Raw genomic sequence first — 22,179 nt, forward strand, 5'->3', positions numbered from 1 at the left:
ATATCTTCACCGAGGACTTTTAATTATACAAAGAGTGGCAGAGCAAGAATGAATTTTTATATAGCCAAAATTTCAAATAGATCTTGAAAACCAAAACCAACTTTTCTAAAGGTTTTGGCAATACAAAACTAGCTCTGAGCTGTAACAGCAGCATCTGCAACAACATTGCTACAGAATTAGAATAATGAATGTGTCCCCTTTTAATGTTTGACCGTCCCCGGGCACCGCCATACTTACAACGCCCAGGTCACTGTGGCAGTTTGCCACTTCTATATTGAATTGAACTCACTTCATCATGAAAGGCTGCAGAAGCCAATAAGCAATAGTGACAGCTGCCTTTGCAACTAATTCTCCATGTACAATTAGAGCTGTAGCTTTATATTCAACCACAGAACAAACTGTAGCTTCATGATCCAGAGCATCCTTTCGAAGTCTCCTACGCCCAAGAGACCTCACATAAAATAGAGCAGTTTCTTAAACCCCAGTAGCATTGAGATAATCCAGAGTAGCTTGACCTTAAAAAGCAGGTTCTTCTCTTATATCCATATGAATGGCAAGAGGCAACAATTATCTGCTTTAACATTCAGGTAAGCCCAGCAAAAACTACCTATCAGAAAGTAAGCTGTGACTAATAAATTGTATATTTCAGGAAAGATACTGAGGCCCTGAACTTGAAGTTCTGTCTTTCTTCATCAACTAAACTGTCATTTTCTATCATGTAAACCACAATGATACAAGTATTTACACGTCCCCGACTGCTCTAGGAAAATTCATGAAGTTTTATGGAGCCAGACACACAAAAACCCTCTTAAGAGTTTTATTTTCCTGCATGACAAGTATTTTATTAGAATAATTTATTCAGAAAATTAGAGCTAGGCACCTCAACAAATTTCATCTTTTTAAACACGATCTGAAGTATCTAAATTTTCTTTTACACCTTACATTAGGAGGATGTTTTTTTAAAAAAAATTTAAATAATTTTGAAGTACATGTAAGTAGATATCAAACTATCAAATTAGAGCATCTTATGGTTACAGATAAAGTAGAATGGACTTTTATACTGAAGGTATGTTTATTATTACATTATTTTAATTTTTATACTCCTTTTTTTTTTTTTTTTTTCTTTCTGATATAGTTATCATTCCAGGATATCAAAAAATAAGCGAATTATTTTGAAAGCTAAATTCAACAAACAATTCCGTAAAATTACTTATCTCATAATTTCAACAAATGCAAACATTATTCTGAAACCTAAATTTGATGTAACATCGAATTATAACTTTCCCTAATTTCTTCTACTAGTAATCTACTTGCTTGAAGACCAAGGAGATCAAATAAGAACTTTATTCTTAGCATTCTTTATACAAAAAGAGGCAAAGAAAACCATACAAAAGCCTACAAGATGCATATAGATAGATATATGGGGTTGGGATACACAGTGGATCCTTAACTTGGGTCATTACTAAATCTACTCATGTGCACATGTGCATACGAAGATGTCCTCTTCCCAAATTGTGAACATGAACCAAATGAATAGATGATTTGGATCATTGGACCACATTATAGGATGGTCCCACAACGTGGTATTTTCCTTTCTTAATAAGGTTTATTTTCTAGATATTCTCCCTTCATCTATAGAAATTGCGCTTCATCTTAGCCAAAGGGTCGAGAAAGGTCTATAGTTAAATTTTTATCTCATTCGCAGCAAACGTTATAATTCAGGTCTTTAGAAATTCTAGATTTCCTTACCTTGGATATCTAGAGCCCGTCGTTTGTTTGAAAATAGTGCTCATACATAGAGTGATACTTTACTGGGATAAAATCCTTAAATCTGTTGACAATTGTGACAGAGAAATAGTGAGAACCTGAAATATGATATGTCAAACGCAAAGTCTGTGTTTGTGTGTGTATGTACATACATACATAGAGAGAGAGAGAGAGAGAGAGAGAGAGAGAGAGAGAGAGAGAGAGAGAGAGAGAGAGAGAGAGAGAGACACACACACACACACACACACACACTTGTGATCTTTTACTCATTGGTTACTATAAAACTCATGATCACCAACCATTCATCAAAATTCAACAGCTCATATTCAAATTCTAAAAAAAGTGCTTTTCTTTTAGAATAAATGTTAGCCGTTGGTTTTTGAAACAATTGGTGAACCACATTTTCATGCTCACCAAGCAGAAAATATGAGTCTATATATGAAGTATAGATAGGAGAATTACCTTTTAAGAAGAGGAAGCCTCTCTCGTCCGGAAAACAGGCTTGCAATGGATTGTAAAACTTCATTCATCTTCATAGCTTTGGACTTAAGTGCCTTCATCAAATTTACAAATTCTCTATATTCCAAAGTGCTAAGTTTTTCTTCAACCTGTAATGCATAAGGAAAACATCCTCAACAACCCCAAGTTGTTCACTGACTATTTAACAGGAAAACTGTGTAATTCCAGAGAAGGAACACTAACTAACACAATTCTGACAGAAAAGTTCTATAAAGTTCAAATGGCTAGCTACTGAATTAACAAATTTACACAAGGGATTCAGGTAGGCCATGAGAAGAAGAGAGGGTTATTTCTGGAAATGTCATAGTGAACAAATGGTAGACTATTGATGTATTTATGTTTCTCAAACTCAAGGAAGATGTGTTTCAAAAGTACGAAACTCTTTTTTCTCTCCCTTTTTTTTTTCTTTTTCTCTTTCTCTTTCTTTTCGGCCATTATCCTTTTTTTTGTTTTTTGTTTTTTTTCTGTTCTTAGTAAGTATTCCACATATTGTAATTTTCTTTCTTTGGGACAGAACCACATAGGGTAAACTTCAGTACCCTTTAAATCTACTTCATGGCTTCAGTATGTACTTTTCAACCATCCTCCCTCAGCCCATTGCGGTGACCCCACCAAACTGCCCCAGGAAATGAACAAGTAATTACTGCCTGTGACTCATGCAACAAGTCTCTAATCTTCCCCGGGTAATCACTTTTAACTATTATCATGACAGTAGATCACAAGACAGTTTTCTGCATCATTTTCTGTCCCCGGGTAAATCCTTTAGTATCCCATTCAGGGTAACAAGTTCTAAAATATCCTAAACAATGCAACAAGGAAATAATTAAGCATCATGCAGACCAACCTGTAAATATAACAGAACGAGTCTAAAGCAACAAGAAGCACGTCAGCTTAAGTTGTTTCTGGAAAACATGTTAAACAGATTTTATATGCATTATGAGCCATCCCCTATCAGTTTCTTCTCAATGGTCCTTTGAATAAAAGCATGCATTAACACAAATCAATAGTTTATATTGCTTTCCAGCCATGGCCCATGAGAAAAAGCATTTACATCATCAGAACGCTCACCTGAACTAGAAACTCAGATCCTCTGGTTTCCTTATCACCAGAGAGCACAGGGATGGATATTGCACTTTTGTTTTTGTTACTTAGAAACTCAGCATCTCCCTGTTGTATGATCCTCTTGTCTTTACGCAGCAATGCTGAACCAACTTGAGCATTTTGTGAACTTGAAGAACTCTCACTTCTCAGATTAATATTAGGAAAACCACCATATGAATCAGAATCTTTTGCAAGAGATGAATGCTTATTAGAATTGTCAATAAGATGTACTGAGTCATGCTCTGTGCTTAATTTACACCTTTTTGCAGAGCAAGGTGTTATGAGTTCTTCGCCTAGTTTCTCATTTTTGCCAGGAAAACCAAATACTTTACTATCTTGACATTGCAGAGTTTCCCTCTCACAAATAAGCAGCTTTTTCCCATTTCGGAATAGATTATTTGAACACTTCAAAGACACAGACTGATCCTTACAGGAAGTAAGAGATGAGCGATTGGCAGGAAGAACTTCCCCTAACAGGCTTGAAAGTTTGTCCCTGCCAGCTTTAAGTAGGGAAGAAGATGACTTTACAGGGCAGTCTTGACTGACTGCTGTTGTCTGCAAGCACAAATAACTAAGAAGCATATCACACTATAAAACAACTTATGACGTAACTATGAGTGTCTGCAGAGGTAATAATTAAAAATTACCAGAGGGAGAAATTTATCCAGATAAAGTTTTTCTGGCGGTTGCTCAGTTTTCAACTCATATATTTTCCCTGATGTTCCTGTAAAATGACTAAAGGTGATCAACATAAGCTGCAGCATTAAAAGGTAGTCACATCACAAAACATGAGAAAATGATGCTTTACATCCCAAAGTGATTTCTGCAATTTTGTGGCCACAAACATTAGTATCTAAGAAATTCCAAAAGCTAACAGATATTCTAAGTCCATGTCACAACAATAACTTCTGGATTTTCTTTAGTCACGTGTTGCGACTTATCCTTTGCAGATAAAATGAAAAATGGTAAATCAGACGCAATGGTACTTGGAAATTCAGTTGAAGATCCCAGTATGATAAAAGCACAACAGTAAGGCAACGAAGAGCATTACCAACTTCCATTTTACATCCTTGCATATACATGGTAAATGATTTTGAATCAAATTAAGAGAAAATGCAAGTTTACATGATGCCTTGTTATTGGGAAGAGAATTCATAATTAACAAAGCTGATTTGAGTGCAGGCCAGTGCATGAGCCTATTTTGTTAATATTATTTAGAGCTAAAAGAGGAGAACAAAAGCAGAACGTGCAGGCAAGAGAGAAAAGACCTACCATGAACTGAGGTTGATGAACCTACAGAATATGGTTTATGATCGAATGGGGTTTCATTTGTCTGCTCATCAAGTACTGAATTTGATGTAGAAATTGCATCTATAGGAAAAAATATGACAGAAAGGTGAGTTTGACGAATGATGCAGTGAATGTGTAAGCCAGTGGAAAAGAATATGTAAAGACAATATATAAATTAACCAGTGGTACTGTGAAAGCTAGTGTAAAAGTCTCTTCAAATGCTTGATTATTTATCCTTTATCAGGGATTTAGAAAGGTCACCAACAGGAAGGGGGGTTAAGACCTCATCTTTCCATTCAAATGATGCATGTGGCAATACCTTTATGGGATTTCCGCACTTAAATTGCTAGTGAAATTGTTTAATTTCAAAACCACATAGATGGTTGAACAAAGCACTTGTTTTCCCATCATGACAAAAGCATGAAACCTTTTCTGTTCAATTATAGCATTGGTCATAACACAAAACTTGTGAGCCTAGTAAGTTTTGGTTTGTACTTTTAATGAGATAAGAATGTATATGTGATGTGCCCTTCAAACATGATTTTCATTGGAACATTAACCATATTGTTAAAAGCCTCAGATATTGAGGAAAAAAACTAGTGGATATTTGTTCTTTAAACGCACTATTCTTACCCCATTTTTCAGTTTGTAACAACTTCAGCTTTGTAGGACCCCGAGCTCCTCCATCCCGAAAGAAACGGGTCAACGAAAAAATTACATCCCCAAATTTGGAGTAACACTGAAAAAGGACATATAAGTACAAAAGTTTTCTTATAGATCAAAAGGTTATTCCTAAATACAAAGCACCTTGATATGAGGTTGTATCCAGAGCGATATTTGAGATTGACGATTTGGTTGTGCAAACCTGTTAATAAATCCAAAATTAAACAAAGTACATATTCACATACAAGTCAAGAGGTCAGTGTTGCTAATTAAACCATAAACGATTATAGAAACATATTAGAATGTGAGCATCCAACCCTAAACCAATTGGCAACGGGTGGAGAGGCCCCAAGATCTTTTAAAGCACTTAAGCAAGGCTTCCATTCTCAAATGTGGGACAAATATTCTCAACAAAACCAATATTTAAAAAATAAAAAAATCTCTAGAGGAATACATACTAAGAACAGAAAGGTTTTTTTTAACTACAAGCTTGTGAGTCTAAATCCAACATGGCGTTTGACAACAATCTACAAATCAAAATAAAAAATGGGCAAGGCCCATAAACATTAAAGATCGTCCGAAGTGGCTTCATATCTCTGGTAAATGCTATAAAAAAAAAATTGAATAAATCGTTTCAGAATACAGAATAGTTCAAATGAATTCTACCTTTTTCCTAGAAAAGTCAGGTTGTAGAAAGAGCTCGAAATTTTGTGATCTATGGAATTGGAAAACTAAAGTCAAATATAGTAAATTGTTAAAGGTAATATTTGAACTATGCTTAGTCAAGAAAGAACTATTCTCAACATGTTTCGTGGGGATGGGTGGAAGAAAATCAATAAGTTTACAATTACTTACAACATCAACATTTTGAAACTAGCATCTGGTTGAAAAAGAATGTAAAGTTGATCTCACACTAAACCAAAATTATGCATTTTAAAAATATATCTGATAAGCAAATAACATGAAATCTTAATGAAAGCTGTCAGCAAGTCGTGAGATAGCAGCGGGGAAAAAAAACCTTTCATCACAAAAAATAATTGCTCCATAATCATGACGATGACGGATTACACGTCCAACAGCCTGATTTACAGCTCGTGATGCTTGTTGATTGTACCAGTCTTCTCCAGTAAGAACCTCCAACTTCAGTGTTTTGATAAAATTAGTAGGAAAATTGGAAAAATAAACAAGGAAAAGCACCTACTAATTTAAAGTGGCATCTCACATCAAACATTTGGACATTACCTTACATACTTGCCTCTGGGAATATGCCTGCTGATCCAAGTATTCACGTTTCAGACGAACCTGTTTTATGTTGTCATCTCATATGAGTGGAAATTTGAACAAGACCGCAGTAACGAATTGAAATATACAGTGAGAATATGCCAAACTGATAATATCTAGATAATTACTAAGTATTATTATGAAAAATAATGTTATACACGCACAATCATATTCGAGGTTCTGTATGCTTAGATATGTTTATATGCATGTATGTTTACAAATATGTAATTTATTCACAATGAATGTTCACTAAACACATCTTTCCGTAAACAAACTTGTGCAGAAGATTTCTGTCTAATGCCTAACTCTCAGTAATTTCACTCAGTCAGCATCAAATTTAAGAGGTAGATTCAGGTAAATAAGCACTTGTAGTAGTTTCCATATTATGTTCAACAATTGTAATCAATGCTAGCAGTCAAGCAAAATAAAAGATAAAATCACAAATTACCAGCATGACTCAGTGTCATTAATCAAAGATATAATGCTTCACAAAATCACCGGTCACAACTTCAACTTTTAAAATGTCCATGACTTTCATAATGCACACATATAAAAAGTAATCTGAAGAAAAAATGGGGGGAATTGTCAACCTTAGGATCATTCCTTGTGGCAAATGGTAGACCAGTAATGACTACAGCCCTTCCAGCGTGATCAGCAAAATCTAGACCTTCACTTACCTGACAAATTATTCACTAGCTTAAGATTTCAGAGAGGTCTAGAGCAAATACACATAGTAGAATAAAAGTGTCAGTAAGCACCAAAAGAATTCATCAACATTATGATAGGAATGCCTCTTGAAATCGGGGGAGATCCTGCAATTCAGCATTAATTTCTACTTTTCTAGCCTCATAGGCAGTCTAAAGCAGATAGTGTCTGGAACTATCATTGATATCAATGTCATTCATAATTTGTGCACTCATCATGTGTGTCAGTACAGTGCAATTAAGGCCATAAAAGAGTATTTTCAGCACAAGAGATGTATTTCTTTGGGAATCATAACACATTTCAAGGCAGTTTTCTTGTGACTTAATTGAGATACAAGAGCCCTTTCACAAAATATGACCAAATAAAGGATCATAAAATAAGCATGCTTTGTGCAACTTATTGACTCTCTAAAATTTGCATATTTTCAGCATCTCTAGTCTCTACTTACCCTCTTGGAGCCACTTAAAACGTGGTAACCATTTCAAATCAAGCAGTTCAAATGCTCTTATCAAGTAATCTCACATTAAAGCATCACAAGGCGAGATTGATGCCAGACAAATACAAAAAGGTTTAGTTTTGAAGCAGCTTATTAAGTATATATCGTAGATTTTCAAAAACCCTTATTGTATGACAGTAAAAATGTTCATAAAAAATGTCTGTCAATATTCATCAATCAGCACAAGATGAAGTCTTCCAGAGCACAAAATTGGACTATTTCTGAAAAGTCAGGAACCAGACATACCTTACCACGGCAAACAGCAAAAAATACTGCACCAGAAGCTGAGGTGTCCTTCAGCTTAGCCATATAGTCCTGCCAACAATATAATCGAGGGAACATGTGAGGAAAGACTATATACTTATAAATAAGAAAAATCGCTGATTGTTTGTACGTCATGTCAGTCACCTCAATTGACAAAAGAAACAATGAAGATTGTCTAGGTTCTACAACAGGTTTCTTATGTTTGGAGATTCTTTCCCATATTGTAGTTGAATTGGCATGGCTCTGCATAAGTAGAAAATAATGTGTCATAAGATGAAAGTAAACCAATTTGACCTCTTCACAGAATCTATTTGATTCCCTACCGTATTCTTCCAGCAGGCAATGCATTGGTCCAAAATGTAATAAGAAGGAAAGAATACAAGCAATCCATCGGGAACGATTCGAGCAAAATTGACTGAAACATGAACGTCAAAGAACATTACGTTTTTCGGGTTTAAGGGAAAAAATTAAATAAATTGGAATTATAAAATTACAAAAAAGAGAGAAATTTGGTGGGCTAACCAAGCAAATAAGGGGGTCCAAATAAAACCACCCTGTGTTACACTTTCTGAAACCACAGGAAATAAAAGTCTCATGAAATAAACCACATGGAACATCCCTTTTTTAGGGGCAACACGAGGTTTTTAGTATTTTATCTTAGATCTATGTATTGCTTATTCTTCTTTTTTCTTTTCGGTTATGCCTTTCCTAGGCCTTTGTTCTTTCTGTGTACGCGCACAACCGTGCTGCAGGTGTGTTTATGTGTATTCTGTTGAGTCCAGAAGGCAAGTCTCCTAATAAAATACCTTTCTCTCCATGTCAAGAGCAAGAGGACCTTATGAGACTAAATCATCAATGCATCAAATGCAAATCATCCAAATTTAATTTCTACTTAACTTATATAGTCAATGTCTAAGCCTAATATGACCCTATTTACACATCAGATGCATACAAGAAAATTTTAATGCACATATTACTGTGCACCACTGTGACGTATTTGACAAATCTAAAATCCCATGAGTACAATGAATTCATAAAAGCATTTCATCCCAATAATAAGATTGAAATATGAAATAAGCAAATTTTGTGTTTTGGAGGAACAGGGGTTCAATGAAATTATTAACCCTTTCACATTTATCAAAATAGGTGGTACCCAGACCAGTGGCATGTTAAATGGCAACTAAAATCCCAGTTTATTTTACTATTACCAGCAATTACATTACGTACCAATGGCATTTCCAAGGTCCCGTTTGTACTCCAGAGAATCGCGATTTCTATAAGAGGAGTTGAAAGAGAAACCAGAAGGTCCAGCTGGTACAACTCCAGCCCATATCTGATTCGGGGTAATAACATGAGGGTTTTCCAACCGCACAGGGAACTCTCTGAGACACAAATAAACCATTGTCTTTTATAGAATTTAAGCCAGCCACACTAAAACCAAATGGAAAATAAACTGCACAAAAGCCACTTACAGTTTCAGTTCCTGTGCAAATGAATCCAAGGGAGATAATGTGCCAGATGTCAGTATAATAGAGCCCACATTCATCTTGGCGAATTCTTCCATTGCAATTCCAGGATGAAAACACCACCAGCTGAGTGTCCTAGATGCCTTACCTGGAACCAGAAGGATAAATATATCATTGTCAATATTACAGGAAAGAATGTCATCAATCACATGTCATGAATATGAAAATATAAAAAGATCAAGCTACTGTGCTTGGTGCCGAGTTCAAATGAGGTCGCTTCAGAAGACAAAAAACAAACAAGGCTTTTTTTTTTTTTCAGTCAATAACAAACAAAGCTGACTAGCAAACTAATCAGCTGATTTACTGCAAAAAGGACAAGCCCCACATACTCATCAGCTCATTTATGGCTCTCCACTCCCACATAACCAATCTCTCTAATCCTCTATTTGGTTGCATAGAAGACAAAAACAGGGTACATCTCGTTTTCATCATCCATTCGATTTTCCCCAAACTCCGAGTGTTCCACTTCACAATCTGAAAGTTTAATGAGAGATACCACTACCGACACTGATTCATAATCATCACAACACATAAATTGTCAAATACTTCTCAGAACCCCTAAAATTGATCTTGTAGAATACAAAGTGTTTCTGTAGCAAACAAAAATTAAGTACATATGTGAGCTTCATTGAAACGGAAGCTGATCACAAGACAATAAACCCAACTGAAGTCTACATCTGCTGTTGCTTTGTCTAAATTATGGCTTCTTTTATATACAAGGTAAGCATCTGCATACAGCAACCCAAGGGAAAGAATAGCATACACCAAATTGTTTGTTCACCAATTCCAGCAGAGGGCTCAGAAATTAAGAGGAACTCTAACTTGAACCTGTCTTTCTAATATCACGTCTTAGAATATTTGCGTCTCTTCCACTCCCTCTTAGTATTGTCTACTACACTTGCATCTGGCCAGACCTCTCAGTTCTAGATTCATGGAACTGAGAACTTACATTCCTGAGCTAATCTGGGATTAGTTTGACATAGAATAATTTAGGGAAGTCATGTTGTATGACTTGGTTAGAGTGACTTGTGAAATGACCTGAAATTTGAACCCCGGAGACCATTTTGAGATCTAATTTAGTTTTACCATCTAAGATGTAGCTCTCATGGTCCCAGATCTGCTCCCCAAGTTTCTCCTAAGCATAAGTACAGTCAAATATGTAGCTAACAAGCATGCATAATGCCCTTTAACTAAAGAACAACTCTAGAATATTAACATCCACCTTACTGAAAATATCACCTAAGTATGACACATTGTCTTTCTACTTTGGAGCCTTATAAACTGGAGTTCTAAATCCCTCATCCCTTATTTCAAACTAGGTAGTCCTTTATTTGAATGCACTTTAGCCATTGATTCGGAGGGACTGAAGGGGAGAGAAAAGTAAAAAAGTCAATAAAAGCTCGATCATTAATCTTTATCAACAACATTATAACACCTAATGGGATTCAAAAGAAAATCTTTTATATGTCAAGTTAAATGACTGTGCATGACACCATTAGGATCCCGGATCTAATATTTTTATAATGCAATAAATATTTGAACACAAAAATCTATCTACTACAGTTACATGAAACAATGAATCTCAGTTCAAAATATCAGAAAAATAGGTCTCCAATTACCCTTTAAACCATCAATTGCAGCTGCTTCAACTTCTTGTACATGAACCTAAAATGAACAGAAAGTGTTCCATCTTCAAACAATTAGTTCATTACACATAATGAACTAGCAACTAAGATTAATATTTGAAGTAACAATGCAAAGAAAATTGGAAAAGAAAGCTCCTGATAAAGTCCCAGGTGATAATAACTAGTAGACCAATATCCAAACTTACACGATAGGATTTTGCATGGTTATTGTCTGTATCTCTGAAAATTAAATTAAACATGTCACTAATGCTTTCCAGCCGGCAGACACTTCGATTTGCCTTGTTCTGATTTTCTTCCTCAATAAGTACAGTAGCATCCTCAAGTATTTTAATGAGCTTAGGGACAGTATCCTGTGTGATGTTTAATTCAGCGAGGAGTTCATAGATAGAAGGCCCAGGCTTAGTGTATCCCAATTCCTTGGATTCGATAGGCACTTCAGAAATACGCTTCTCAAGCTTCAAAAGAAGCGCTGCAAAATATGCATTGTTAAATTGTAAAATTTGTGACCAGGTAAAGTTTTATAACGAAGAAAGGACTAAAAGAATAACAAAAGTATGCTATCTTAAACTATAAATAGTGAAGAGAACGTCAAGTAAAGGGGTTTTCCAAAACATCAAAACCACTGCAATAGGATTTAAAAAGGCAATTTTCACCTAACAAAACATCGCCAGTATAGCGACTATGCACTGGAATACTACTGATTAGAAATGGCAAGTTTGGTAAAAATTGAATACTGACGAATGGGCCAATTAGGTTTACCTCTGAGAATTGCAAAGTCATCTGGATTCTGTGATTTATCAGTTGATTCTTCCCTTCTTTTTATAGAAAGGTCAATACAATTTTTCGCTTCAGAAATGCAAGCTGTAAGAAGCCAAGAAGGCAAGTCAAAGGAAGCTGCATCTGCGCATATGCTTTCCTGCATTGTGTTTAGGTTATGTAAGCAACAAACTTGTGTAATAATTCAAAATTACTAATTCTGCATGAATATGAAGTGAATATTTGTTTCAAAGTTGTGTAACTCCCAACAGTCAATGAGAGAACAAAGAATACAACATTCAGAAACCAGCATATATAGTTTTCAGATATTTACAAAAAAATTGAAGTTTTCCCTGCCCGAAAATAACACTAAATTTTATCTCTTACCAGGTTATGAGCTTCGTCGAATATGAGAATACTGTTTTTCCAATCTATCTGTAGCGATTTTCTATACCCATGATCAATAAGATAGTTATAAGGTGCGAATAATATATCAACAACCTTATGGAGTTCCCTCGATAAATAATAAGGACACCTACAAGAAAGTGGTAACAAGTTAAAATAAATAGAAGAAGAGAGGGGGGGGGGGGGGGGGGGGGGGGGGGGGGCGGGTGGGGGGCTGTAAGTTATCATTTACTATAGTGAAAGAACGCAGACAAAAGAACCTACGGCCCTAATTTTCTTCCAGTATTCACCAAATCCTCGATATCAATAGGTTCATCTCCAAGATGAGGATTATTCTTTAGGTAACCTACAATAGAAGAACCAACATGTATAAAAGTTAGATTTTCTTAAATGCTATGACATCAAAATAAAATCCATGAAGAAGCAGTCAAGTTACTGCAGTAGATGGCACAGGAAAAAAATTCCTAAACCTTCCTGACCGGATCAATCATCAATAACATCATCCAGGTTATTTTTAATAAGTAACTAGTTGGACTTATTTAGGTTAAGCAATTTCATAACTCAAAACTCATCTGCACATTCACTTCCAGAGATTACAGGGGCACACACACACTCAAGTATGCAAGCCAATAAAAAAGCATGAACAAATCAGGAATTTGGGGAAAGAGAAACAACCATAAAAAAGGTTTTTATCAAAAATCCAACCGAATGCTAAATACTCATAACAAAGTAGAGTAATGCCACACTTTTTTGGTTTGAGGAATGGAGACTTGTATAGTCATCTTATTCAGCTAATTTTGGGAGAATTTTCAAGGTCAAATCTATTGTATATAAAGAGATACATATAAATAGGGGGAGAGAGAGAGAGAGAGAGAGAGAGGGCTTTGATGATGCGGACTATCAGTGTCAAGACAACTTAACATTACAAGAATGGACAGCCACACTTATCCTGTCGTGTAAAATAATGGTGACACTCAAAATGGCTAATATGTTTCCAAGTATCCTAGGGAATAAGTTCCATAAACAAAATTGTTCGAACGTGTGCTAAAATTCGGAAAACTTAACGTTACAAGAAAGGACAGCCACATACGTGTATATGTACTATGTACACTAACAAGCACAATATTTACCAGAACCACGAGCATAATGAGCACAATGACGCTTTTTATCCTTTGTTTCCTTAGTGCGCCGGCAGAGGAAATGGCAAGCCTTTGTCTGTGTTCTTCCGCGTAGTAAACTCACTTCCTCATTAATGCATAATTGTTCTCGAGACCCCAACACTACCATTTTCGGCCTGCATATTGTCAAATATTAGTTCAGTTCCTTATATTTTTAAAATTCAAATGGAAAACAAACAGAGAACTCTAACTACAAAGAACAATTCGTTGGGCAAATAGACAATAATTCCACACCACCAAAAACATCTGAAAATAAATTCATTCCTTAAAAAATTAGGTGTCAATACTGATTTTCACAGCTGATAATTAGAGTTGCAACATTTGCTAATGCAACTGTAGCAAACAAGCTGGTAATTGCCAACAACTCAACTAATTACAGTATCAAGATAGATGCCAGAAATTCTATGTTATATCTAAGTAATGAATATGTTACACTATCAATTACTTGAAAGCAAGTTAAAACCTTTCGGACAAGAAATCATATGTAGCCATTAGGTGGTAAGATAAAAATATACATGCAGCTAATGAACGTTTATGTTGCTCCTCAAGCTCAAACATTTGTTAGATAACACAGGCTTCAATGTACACAGAACATCAACCTAGAAAAGCAACAAAAACATATGTAGCATTGTTGAGATTGCACCAACTATTTAAAGATGAAAATACAATGAAATAACAACTACAAAAGAATGGGTAAGATTGCAAGTCCCAGAACAGCAATTTTTGAGGTACATTGCAAACTGGCATAATCCTTTTGAGTAGAAAAGAACAAATGAAAAGGCACATGGGACATTCATTTATGTGGCACCCTAATATCAGGAAATAACACTTGAGCTGTGCATCAATAGATGGCATAGATACAAGAAATGGATGAAGTGAACAACAAAAACAGCAATGATAAAAGCAATAGTAATAATGATATCCAAGGCTTAACCAATATTGAATAAGTGCAAAATCATACCATAACTGACCTGTAAGAGCTTCTTTTCAACTCTTTAATTACTTGCCGGATCTGGCTGTGAGTGCGGGACGCATATATTATGGTAGGAAGATCTTTTGTCGCGGACTGTGACAATGGAACACCTGATTTTTCTCCTGTGATCAGACTCATCTTGACATTAGGACCAGTTGAGAAAACACCCAAACTCTTCCTCCAGGCCAATGTGGCACAGAGAAGACAAAGGGTTTTTCCAGTTCCAGTGGGACTCTCCAGCAGTGCATTACTTCTCTGCAGCATTTTACATGTACACACAAGTCACAAACTAAACCACTGATCCGAAGAAGGCAAACCTCCGGCCAATTTGGAGTCCGGAAAGGGCAAGACATAGCAGCCATACCCCTGTTTCCCGATAGGTTGTTCCCAACCACCAGGTTGACTGGGGCAAGCCTTCCCACAACAACAACAATGATAATGATGTTGAGGGGGATAAGTCTTTAAAATATTCATACAGAAATTATTATGACCAAAGCCAATACGAAGAACACATCCATGCTATTAGAGCACCAAAATCAGGTTACCCAACAACAACATTCTCAAGATTGACTCCAAAATCATCCAAATGTATGCTTATGTAAGCTCAGGTACACACATCTTACATGATTTGGAGTTACCATTATATAAAAAAATCTTTAATTTGACCCCAAATCCGTTCAACTACACACTTCTCTATCACATACACGTCTTAAAAAGCACCAAACTGAATATCAAACAATACCCCATAACAAAAACAATTTGAAAAAGCAGACAACAACTTGTGGTATTCATAGCAAGAAATGAACTTGAAAAATGAAGCCTACTTCTTGGAGAGATTGGATGACTTTCTCCACGTAAACGAGCTGGGAATCGTAGGCTTCGAATGGGAAATCCACATCGATGCCTCTGATGTTGTATGTCGGCATCTCTTTAGTCTCCGGCGCTGGTAACTAGAAAAAGAGCAAAGAAATTCGCGAGAAACTGAGGATTTCGGTTGGAAAGGTAAAATCTACAAACCCTAGAAGCTTGTGGGGGAAATATAGTCTGGTAGAGTGAAAGACTGCGTATTTTCCCGCCATCTTGCTCTGTTCGGCTGAACGGGTCTCTTCACGTGCGTAACACGTGCGGGGTATTATGCACCTTCTTTTTTTTTCTTTTTTTCTTTTTTCTTGCTATTGGGGTATTGTGCTACTTTTCTTTTTTATACAAGTGATAGTCTCTAATCTAAGGAGAGGTATAAATTTTTTATATATTTTCAGTCCAAAAAAATATTTTTTATAAAAGTTAGAATGGTAGAAATTTTAGTTCTTCCATAGAACAAGAAGTAGGATGCTCATGAAAGTGGGTGTAGACATCTCACTAATTTTTTGAAGTTGAATCAATTCAACCCCTTTCTTATATGCATCACATGTGATGGAATTTCTAGTAATTGGTTTTGAAGAAAAGCAATAAGATATCATTAAATAAAGCAACGAGTGCAAAAACAAGGATATGATCTAAGATGAAGAGGATTAGGCGAGTGTCTCTACATATACGGATTCAATCATCCGTCTAACCAAGTAGCCTACCTTTTGCATAGCAATCAAAAAGACCCTTATCCTTGATAGAGCACCCCCAATATTCCTCATACCCTTTACCACAAAATCAAAAGTTGACTAAAGTTGAGTGAGTAAATATTTAAGGCCGCCACTCTCATTTTTGGTTATAAGAAATGCCATGTTCATAAGCCTCCAATGCACAACAAACCCTAGTAATAGGCCCATAACCCAAAAGCCGAAACCAAACCAAATACTTCAAACCGCTCCAAAAAAAGAAAAAAAAAACCGCTTTGAAAATTCTTATTCACCCTCTTTTCGGAACTGCCAAGATCTTTCTAGAAGAACCAGTATCTCTCTGGAGACGTCTAGGACCGCTTGACCTCATACTCTCCCTTATAAGACCCAACACTAATTCCCACACCAAAATATTTTCCTATTAAAAAAAATATCGAAAATTATAAAAGGCGAAAATTCTACAAAGCCCTTAGGTCTCTTTGTTAAGTACCCTCGTCTGCTCGCACCCTCCTCTGTTTGTTCATAAACTCGTTCCGTAGAGACTTCCAGAAACCCCAAAAGCCCTCTCTCTCTCTCTCTCTCCCTTGCTCATCGCGACCTCAGACTCTCTGTGGATTGTTTTCGAGGTACGCTCTCCAAAACCCTAGCTTTTGCATCAGATCAGATCTCTCTTTCTTGAAAATGCTTTTTAGATCTGTTAGATTCTGTTTCTCGATTTGAACATTCTACTGGGTTTTTCCTGGGTCGATGCTGTAGTGTTGAAGTGCTTGCCTTTCTGCTTCGATTCAATTTTTTTTTCTTACTCTGATTTTTTTTGTGTTCTCTTTAGCTGGATTTTGGTCAGTATAACTAGACTACGTTGATTTGAATGATGCTGTAAATTCGATAATTGTTGGGTTTGAATTTGGTTGTGTTATATACTTACGGTTGTGTATTTAATTAGATGAAGGACTTATAGGTTCCTTGTGTTATTAATGTGGGTTTGAATTTGCTATTGCGTTTGATTAACTTTAATGTCCAATGAAGATTACTATTATGTATGCTATGTAGTTTGAGTGGGACATACTTTTTAGTCCAAAATTTGTGGAGAGATATAATATCTGATCTTATTTTTGTTTCCTTTACCTGCTATGTTGTTGGTTTCTGATATTTTAATCACTGTGACGATTGTGATGCAAGTCATCCATGGAACTCGTTAAAATTTCTTTATTTTTATGATTGAATGGTAGATTTCAGTCAGTCTGCTTTGGTTGAGCTGTTTACTAATGTGGAAGCTGGCTGCATATAACTTGTTTGAAATTTCAGTTGTTTACTGAATGTGGTTTCTTAATTTTTCTCCAGATTTAAGATTTTGCAAGGATGAGCGTGGTTGGATTTGATTTTGGCAATGAGAGCTGCATTGTGGCTGTGGCCAGGCAGAGGGGTATTGACGTTGTGCTTAATGATGAATCCAAACGTGAAACTCCAGCCCTTGTTTGTTTTGGTGACAAGCAGCGGTTCATTGGGACAGCAGGAGCTGCTTCATCCTTGATGAACCCTAAGAACACAATTTCCCAGATTAAACGTTTAATTGGTCGGCAATTCTCTGATCCTGTTGTGCAGAGGGATATCAAGTCATTGCCTTTTGCTGTTACTGAAGGGCCTGATGGATACCCGTTGATTCAAGCCCGATATTTGGGAGAATCAAGGACATTTACACCTACCCAAGTTCTTGGAATGCTATTCTCTGATCTGAAAATCATAGCTGAGAAGAATCTTAATGCAGCTGTTGTTGATTGCTGTATTGGGATTCCAGTTTATTTCACTGATCTCCAAAGAAGAGCTGTTTTGGATGCAGCAACAATTGCTGGCTTGCACCCTCTTCGCTTGTTCCATGAAACTACAGCAACTGCTTTGGCTTATGGTATTTACAAGACGGATTTACCAGAAAATGACCAATTGAATGTTGCCTTCGTTGATATTGGACATGCTAGCATGCAAGTCTGCATTGCTGGTTTTAAGAAGGGGCAGTTGAAAGTACTGGCTCATTCCTTTGACCAGTCTTTGGGCGGCAGGGATTTTGATGAAGTACTGTTCCACCACTTTGCGGCAAAATTCAAGGAAGAGTATAAGATCGATGTCTTTCAGAATGCAAGGGCCTGCCTTCGTCTTCGGGTTGCTTGTGAGAAGCTGAAGAAGATGCTTAGTGCAAATCCTGAGGCACCTTTGAATATAGAGTGTTTAATGGAAGAGAAAGATGTCAGGGGATTTATTAAGCGTGATGAGTTTGAACAAATTAGTGTTCCTATTTTGGAACGTGTGAAGGGGCCTTTGGAGAAGGCTCTTCTTGATGCACAGCTTTCAATAGAGAATATTCATACAGTTGAGGTTGTTGGTTCAGGCTCTCGTGTTCCTGCTATAATCAAGATTTTGACAGATTTCTTTAAAAAGGAGCCTAGGCGAACTATGAATGCAAGTGAGTGTGTTGCCAGGGGTTGTGCTCTGCAATGCGCAATTCTTAGTCCGACATTCAAAGTCAGAGAGTTTCAGGTGAGTTAAACTCATGCGTTGTAAAAATTGTTGTGTTTGTTTCCATTAGTTGAACTAATCTCTATTTTTAATTAATGTGTTACCTATGTTTGCCTTGCTGATTTATTTTTAATTAATGTTACTCCATTTAATTTAAAGGTGAACGAGAGCTTCCCATTTTCAATTGCTTTGTCCTGGAAAGGTTCTGGTCCAGACACCCAGAATGGAGCAGCTGATAATAACCAAAATACTATTGTTTTCCCCAAGGGAAATCCTATTCCAAGTATCAAGGCTCTTACATTCTACAGATCGGGCACGTTTTCAGTTGATGTACAGTATGCCGATGTTTCTGATTTGCAAGCACCTGCAAAAATCAGCACATACACGGTGAGTGGATCTTAAAACTTGCATGCTCTAATTTGTCTCAAGGCTAGTAGGTTATCTGCCAGATTTTTTATTGACATTTACACTTTATCTGTGCAGATTGGTCCTTTCCAGTCTACTAAAGGTGAGCGGGCAAAACTGAAGGTCAAAGCTCGGCTGAATCTGCATGGGATTGTGTCTGTAGACTCAGCAACTGTAAGTTTGTTAAAAGCATCTTGTGCTTCTAGCCGTCACTTGTTGAGTATCTTCTTTTAAGTCCATTTGTTTTTTCTTGACATGTGCTTTAGCTCTTGGAAGAAGAAGAAATTGAGGTTCCTGTCACAAAAGAGCAACCTAAGGAGGCTGCTAAGATGGAGACTGATGAGGCCCCTAGTGATGCGGTTCCCCCAAGTACCAATGAGACTGATGTGAACATGCAAGATGCTAAGGGCACTGCTGATGCCTCGGGTGCCGAAAATGGTGTTCCTGAGTCAGGAGACAAGCCTGTGCAGATGGAAACAGATACGAAGGTCAGTAATCTTCTCCTTCCGTCATATGTTGGTTAATCATGAGCTATTTGTTATTTCTCCTTGACCTCAGCTTCGGGGTAGGTAGGCAAATAGCCCTGTATATATTGACATTGTAGGGTTTGGTTATTTGATTTGACTCAACTATTGTGTGGACTAAGAAGGATGAAGGATTTAATGTTTTGTGAAATATTCAGAGTTTCCATCATGTTGAAATACATTTAAGTTTCCATGTTCTTTGAAATATTCAGAGTAGTTGTACTATTTAACATTTTTGTGATCGTTCTTTCCACATACAATCTGCATTTTATGTGACCTACAGAGAAGTCATAGATTGTGCGTGTCAAATCCTACCTGTAATTACAAATAGTCTTCCTGTTCTATTTAATGTTATTAGTGGTTTATTTAGTTTTATTTCAGTGGTTGGCTGCATTGTTGATGTTTTTATGCCATGCAGGCTGATGCTCCTAAGAGAAAGGTAAAGAAAACAAACATTCCTGTTGTAGAGTTAGTTTATGGAGGGATGCCTCCATCAGATGTGCAAAAGGCAATAGAGAAGGAGTTTGAGATGGCCTTACAAGACCGTGTTATGGAAGAAACAAAAGACAAGAAAAATGCTGTCGAGTCATATGTTTATGACATGAGAAACAAGGTAGTCTGCTTCTACTATGTTCATGGCATGTTTTGTGGTTTTTCTTTTCTTTTCTCGTTCGTATACCGACTCAAAATTTTCTTGTGTCTCCAGCTCAATGACAAATATCAGGAATTTGTCACCGAACCAGAGAGGGAAGCGTTTATTGCTAGACTTCAGGAGGTGGAGGACTGGCTATATGAAGATGGTGAAGATGAAACCAAAGGAGTTTACATTGCCAAGCTTGAGGAGCTGAAGAAGGTTAGGATTTTTTGTGCACTTCTCTGTTTGGTTTTGTCTAATTTGTTAAAAAGAGGGCAACAATCTTAAAGTATTATATTCGACTGGTTTTGATTGTTTGAAATTGATGGTGATTTATCAAATTGCAGCAAGGTGACCCCATTGAAGAGCGATACAAGGAGCACACAGAGAGGGGTACTGTGATCGATCAACTTGGTTACTGTATTAATAGTTACAGAGAAGCTGCAATGTCGACTGATGCAAAATTTGAACACATTGATATTTCTGATAAACAGAAGGTAATGGACTTGTTGAGCTCTTCCCCATCCCCCAATCTCTTCCCAACCACCAATATCTTCCATTCCAACTTGTGTTTTTTGTGTGACATAGGTCTTAAATGAGTGTGTTGAAGCTGAGGCCTGGTTAAGAGAGAAAAAACAGCAACAGGATTCGCTCCCAAAATATGCCAACCCAGTACTCTTGTCAGCTGATGTGAGACGGAAGGCTGAAGCACTTGACAGGTATTGTTTCTGCATTCATGAATTTTTTTTCTTTTGCTAGTGTTCTTAAACTGGTTGGCTTGCATCTTCGCTTAGTGCTTATTTATATAGTCTTTTGGAACCTTTCTGTAGAAGTGCCAAAGTCGTTTTCTTAGAATTTGGTTGTTTGTCTCTAGTCAATTGTCTTTTGGCCCAGTGATATCTGACTTGGTAGTTATCTTTTCCCAATCTATTTGCATGGACAGGTTCTGTAGACCGATAATGACGAAACCAAAACCAGCACCAGCCAAGCCAGCAGCTCCTGAAACTCCAACCCCACCTCCTCAGGGAAATGAGCACCAGCCTCAGGGCGGGGATGCAAATGCCAATGCCGACGGCAATGAGAACCCTGCTGACGGCAGCAATGAGGTTCCACAAGCTTCTGAAGAACCAATGGAAACCGACAAGCCAGAAGCACCCCAAAGTTCTGCGTAATTGTGTAGAGTAATTTGCCTTTCTATGGTTTTTGTGGCAGGATTTGATTCCCAGGCGTAAAAACATTTTCGTTTGAGCCTTGCACACAATTTGGACTGAGAGAGGGGGGAGAGGCCTGCGGTGTGTTTAATGATATACTTTTCTAGGAGTCTGTAAAGCCTTTTCTGTGCTTGTGGTCTGTCAGTTTTAATTAATTATTGTTACCTTTGGTCTCTAGAATCCCGGATTTTTTTTTATAATGGTTTTCAAGAGAAATGTACCCTTGGTTTCATTTCCCTTCTCTTTATGTAGGGAAATGAGACAAATATTTTCCTTTTAAGTCGTCCTCACGTCGGCCATTGTTGCTACTCTTTCTTCATGTTTTAAATCTATCTTCAAAATTTCATTAATTTACAAGATTGCTAGATTTTGTTTCCGAGTTTCTTATGTATGTGTTCAGGCTGGATAAATTTTGCTTCAAGGTTGGTATAGTATATGTTGTTGGCATAGGATCATTGGCATCAGGGTCGTCTTTGGGTGCAAGACCTACGTTTTAGAGCATCTCCAATGGAGATGTAAAGTTACTTTTACATTCTGATTTCGGCGATGTAATGTGAATATAACCCGGGTGGGAGAATGTAAATTTTGGATTTGATATATGATTAGTTCCATATGTTACTCGACAACACAACAAAAAAGATTAGTTCCATATTAAAGACGCCGGGTAAAGATGATTCAGTTTAAAATGAAATCTAAAATTGCTTTGGTAATTCTCGTTGTATAAAAAGAAAATGGTACGATTAGGATGAAAAATAGAAAGATAAAACGACTGAC

At 36.8% G+C, this 22,179-nt stretch overlaps 2 protein-coding genes across 3 annotated transcripts; one reads left to right on the forward strand and one right to left on the reverse strand.

Moving 5' to 3' along the window:
* Positions 1–37: 37 nt before the first annotated feature.
* LOC110769540 (RAD3-like DNA-binding helicase protein) lies at positions 38–15,652 on the reverse strand. 2 transcript variants are annotated; one of them, XM_021973542.2, is made up of 24 exons: positions 15,395–15,652; positions 14,569–14,825; positions 13,550–13,713; positions 12,684–12,765; positions 12,402–12,549; positions 12,018–12,174; positions 11,444–11,727; positions 11,232–11,277; positions 9,559–9,700; positions 9,314–9,468; positions 8,410–8,501; positions 8,231–8,329; positions 8,069–8,137; positions 7,212–7,298; positions 6,583–6,642; positions 6,359–6,480; positions 5,485–5,542; positions 5,311–5,416; positions 4,660–4,758; positions 4,035–4,111; positions 3,355–3,942; positions 2,230–2,375; positions 1,750–1,831; positions 38–825 (listed from the first exon to the last, which is right to left on the reverse strand). In XM_021973542.2, the coding sequence occupies exons 1-23, from the start codon at positions 15,494–15,496 to the stop codon at positions 1,759–1,761; spliced, it is 3,213 nt and encodes a 1,070-aa protein (XP_021829234.2). In that variant the 5' UTR covers positions 15,497–15,652; the 3' UTR covers positions 38–825; positions 1,750–1,758. The 2 variants fall into 2 exon arrangements, with proteins under 2 accessions (XP_021829234.2, XP_088107106.1); XM_088250980.1 differs by lacking the exon at positions 15,395–15,652 and having other exon boundaries at positions 14,559–14,648.
* Positions 15,653–16,548: 896 nt separating this feature from the next.
* LOC110769437 (heat shock 70 kDa protein 15) lies at positions 16,549–21,755 on the forward strand. The gene is made up of 10 exons (XM_021973410.2): positions 16,549–16,749; positions 17,465–18,652; positions 18,791–19,018; positions 19,115–19,210; positions 19,303–19,524; positions 19,979–20,173; positions 20,267–20,413; positions 20,542–20,691; positions 20,783–20,913; positions 21,138–21,755. Exons 2-10 carry the CDS (start codon positions 17,483–17,485, stop codon positions 21,364–21,366), a joined length of 2,568 nt encoding a protein of 855 aa, XP_021829102.2. The 5' UTR covers positions 16,549–16,749; positions 17,465–17,482; the 3' UTR covers positions 21,367–21,755.
* The last annotated feature ends 424 nt before the right edge of the window (positions 21,756–22,179 follow it).

Source organism: Prunus avium, chromosome 3, assembly GCF_965620075.1.
Source record: "Prunus avium chromosome 3, drPruAviu1.hap1.1, whole genome shotgun sequence".
Lineage (NCBI taxonomy): Eukaryota > Viridiplantae > Streptophyta > Magnoliopsida > Rosales > Rosaceae > Prunus > Prunus avium.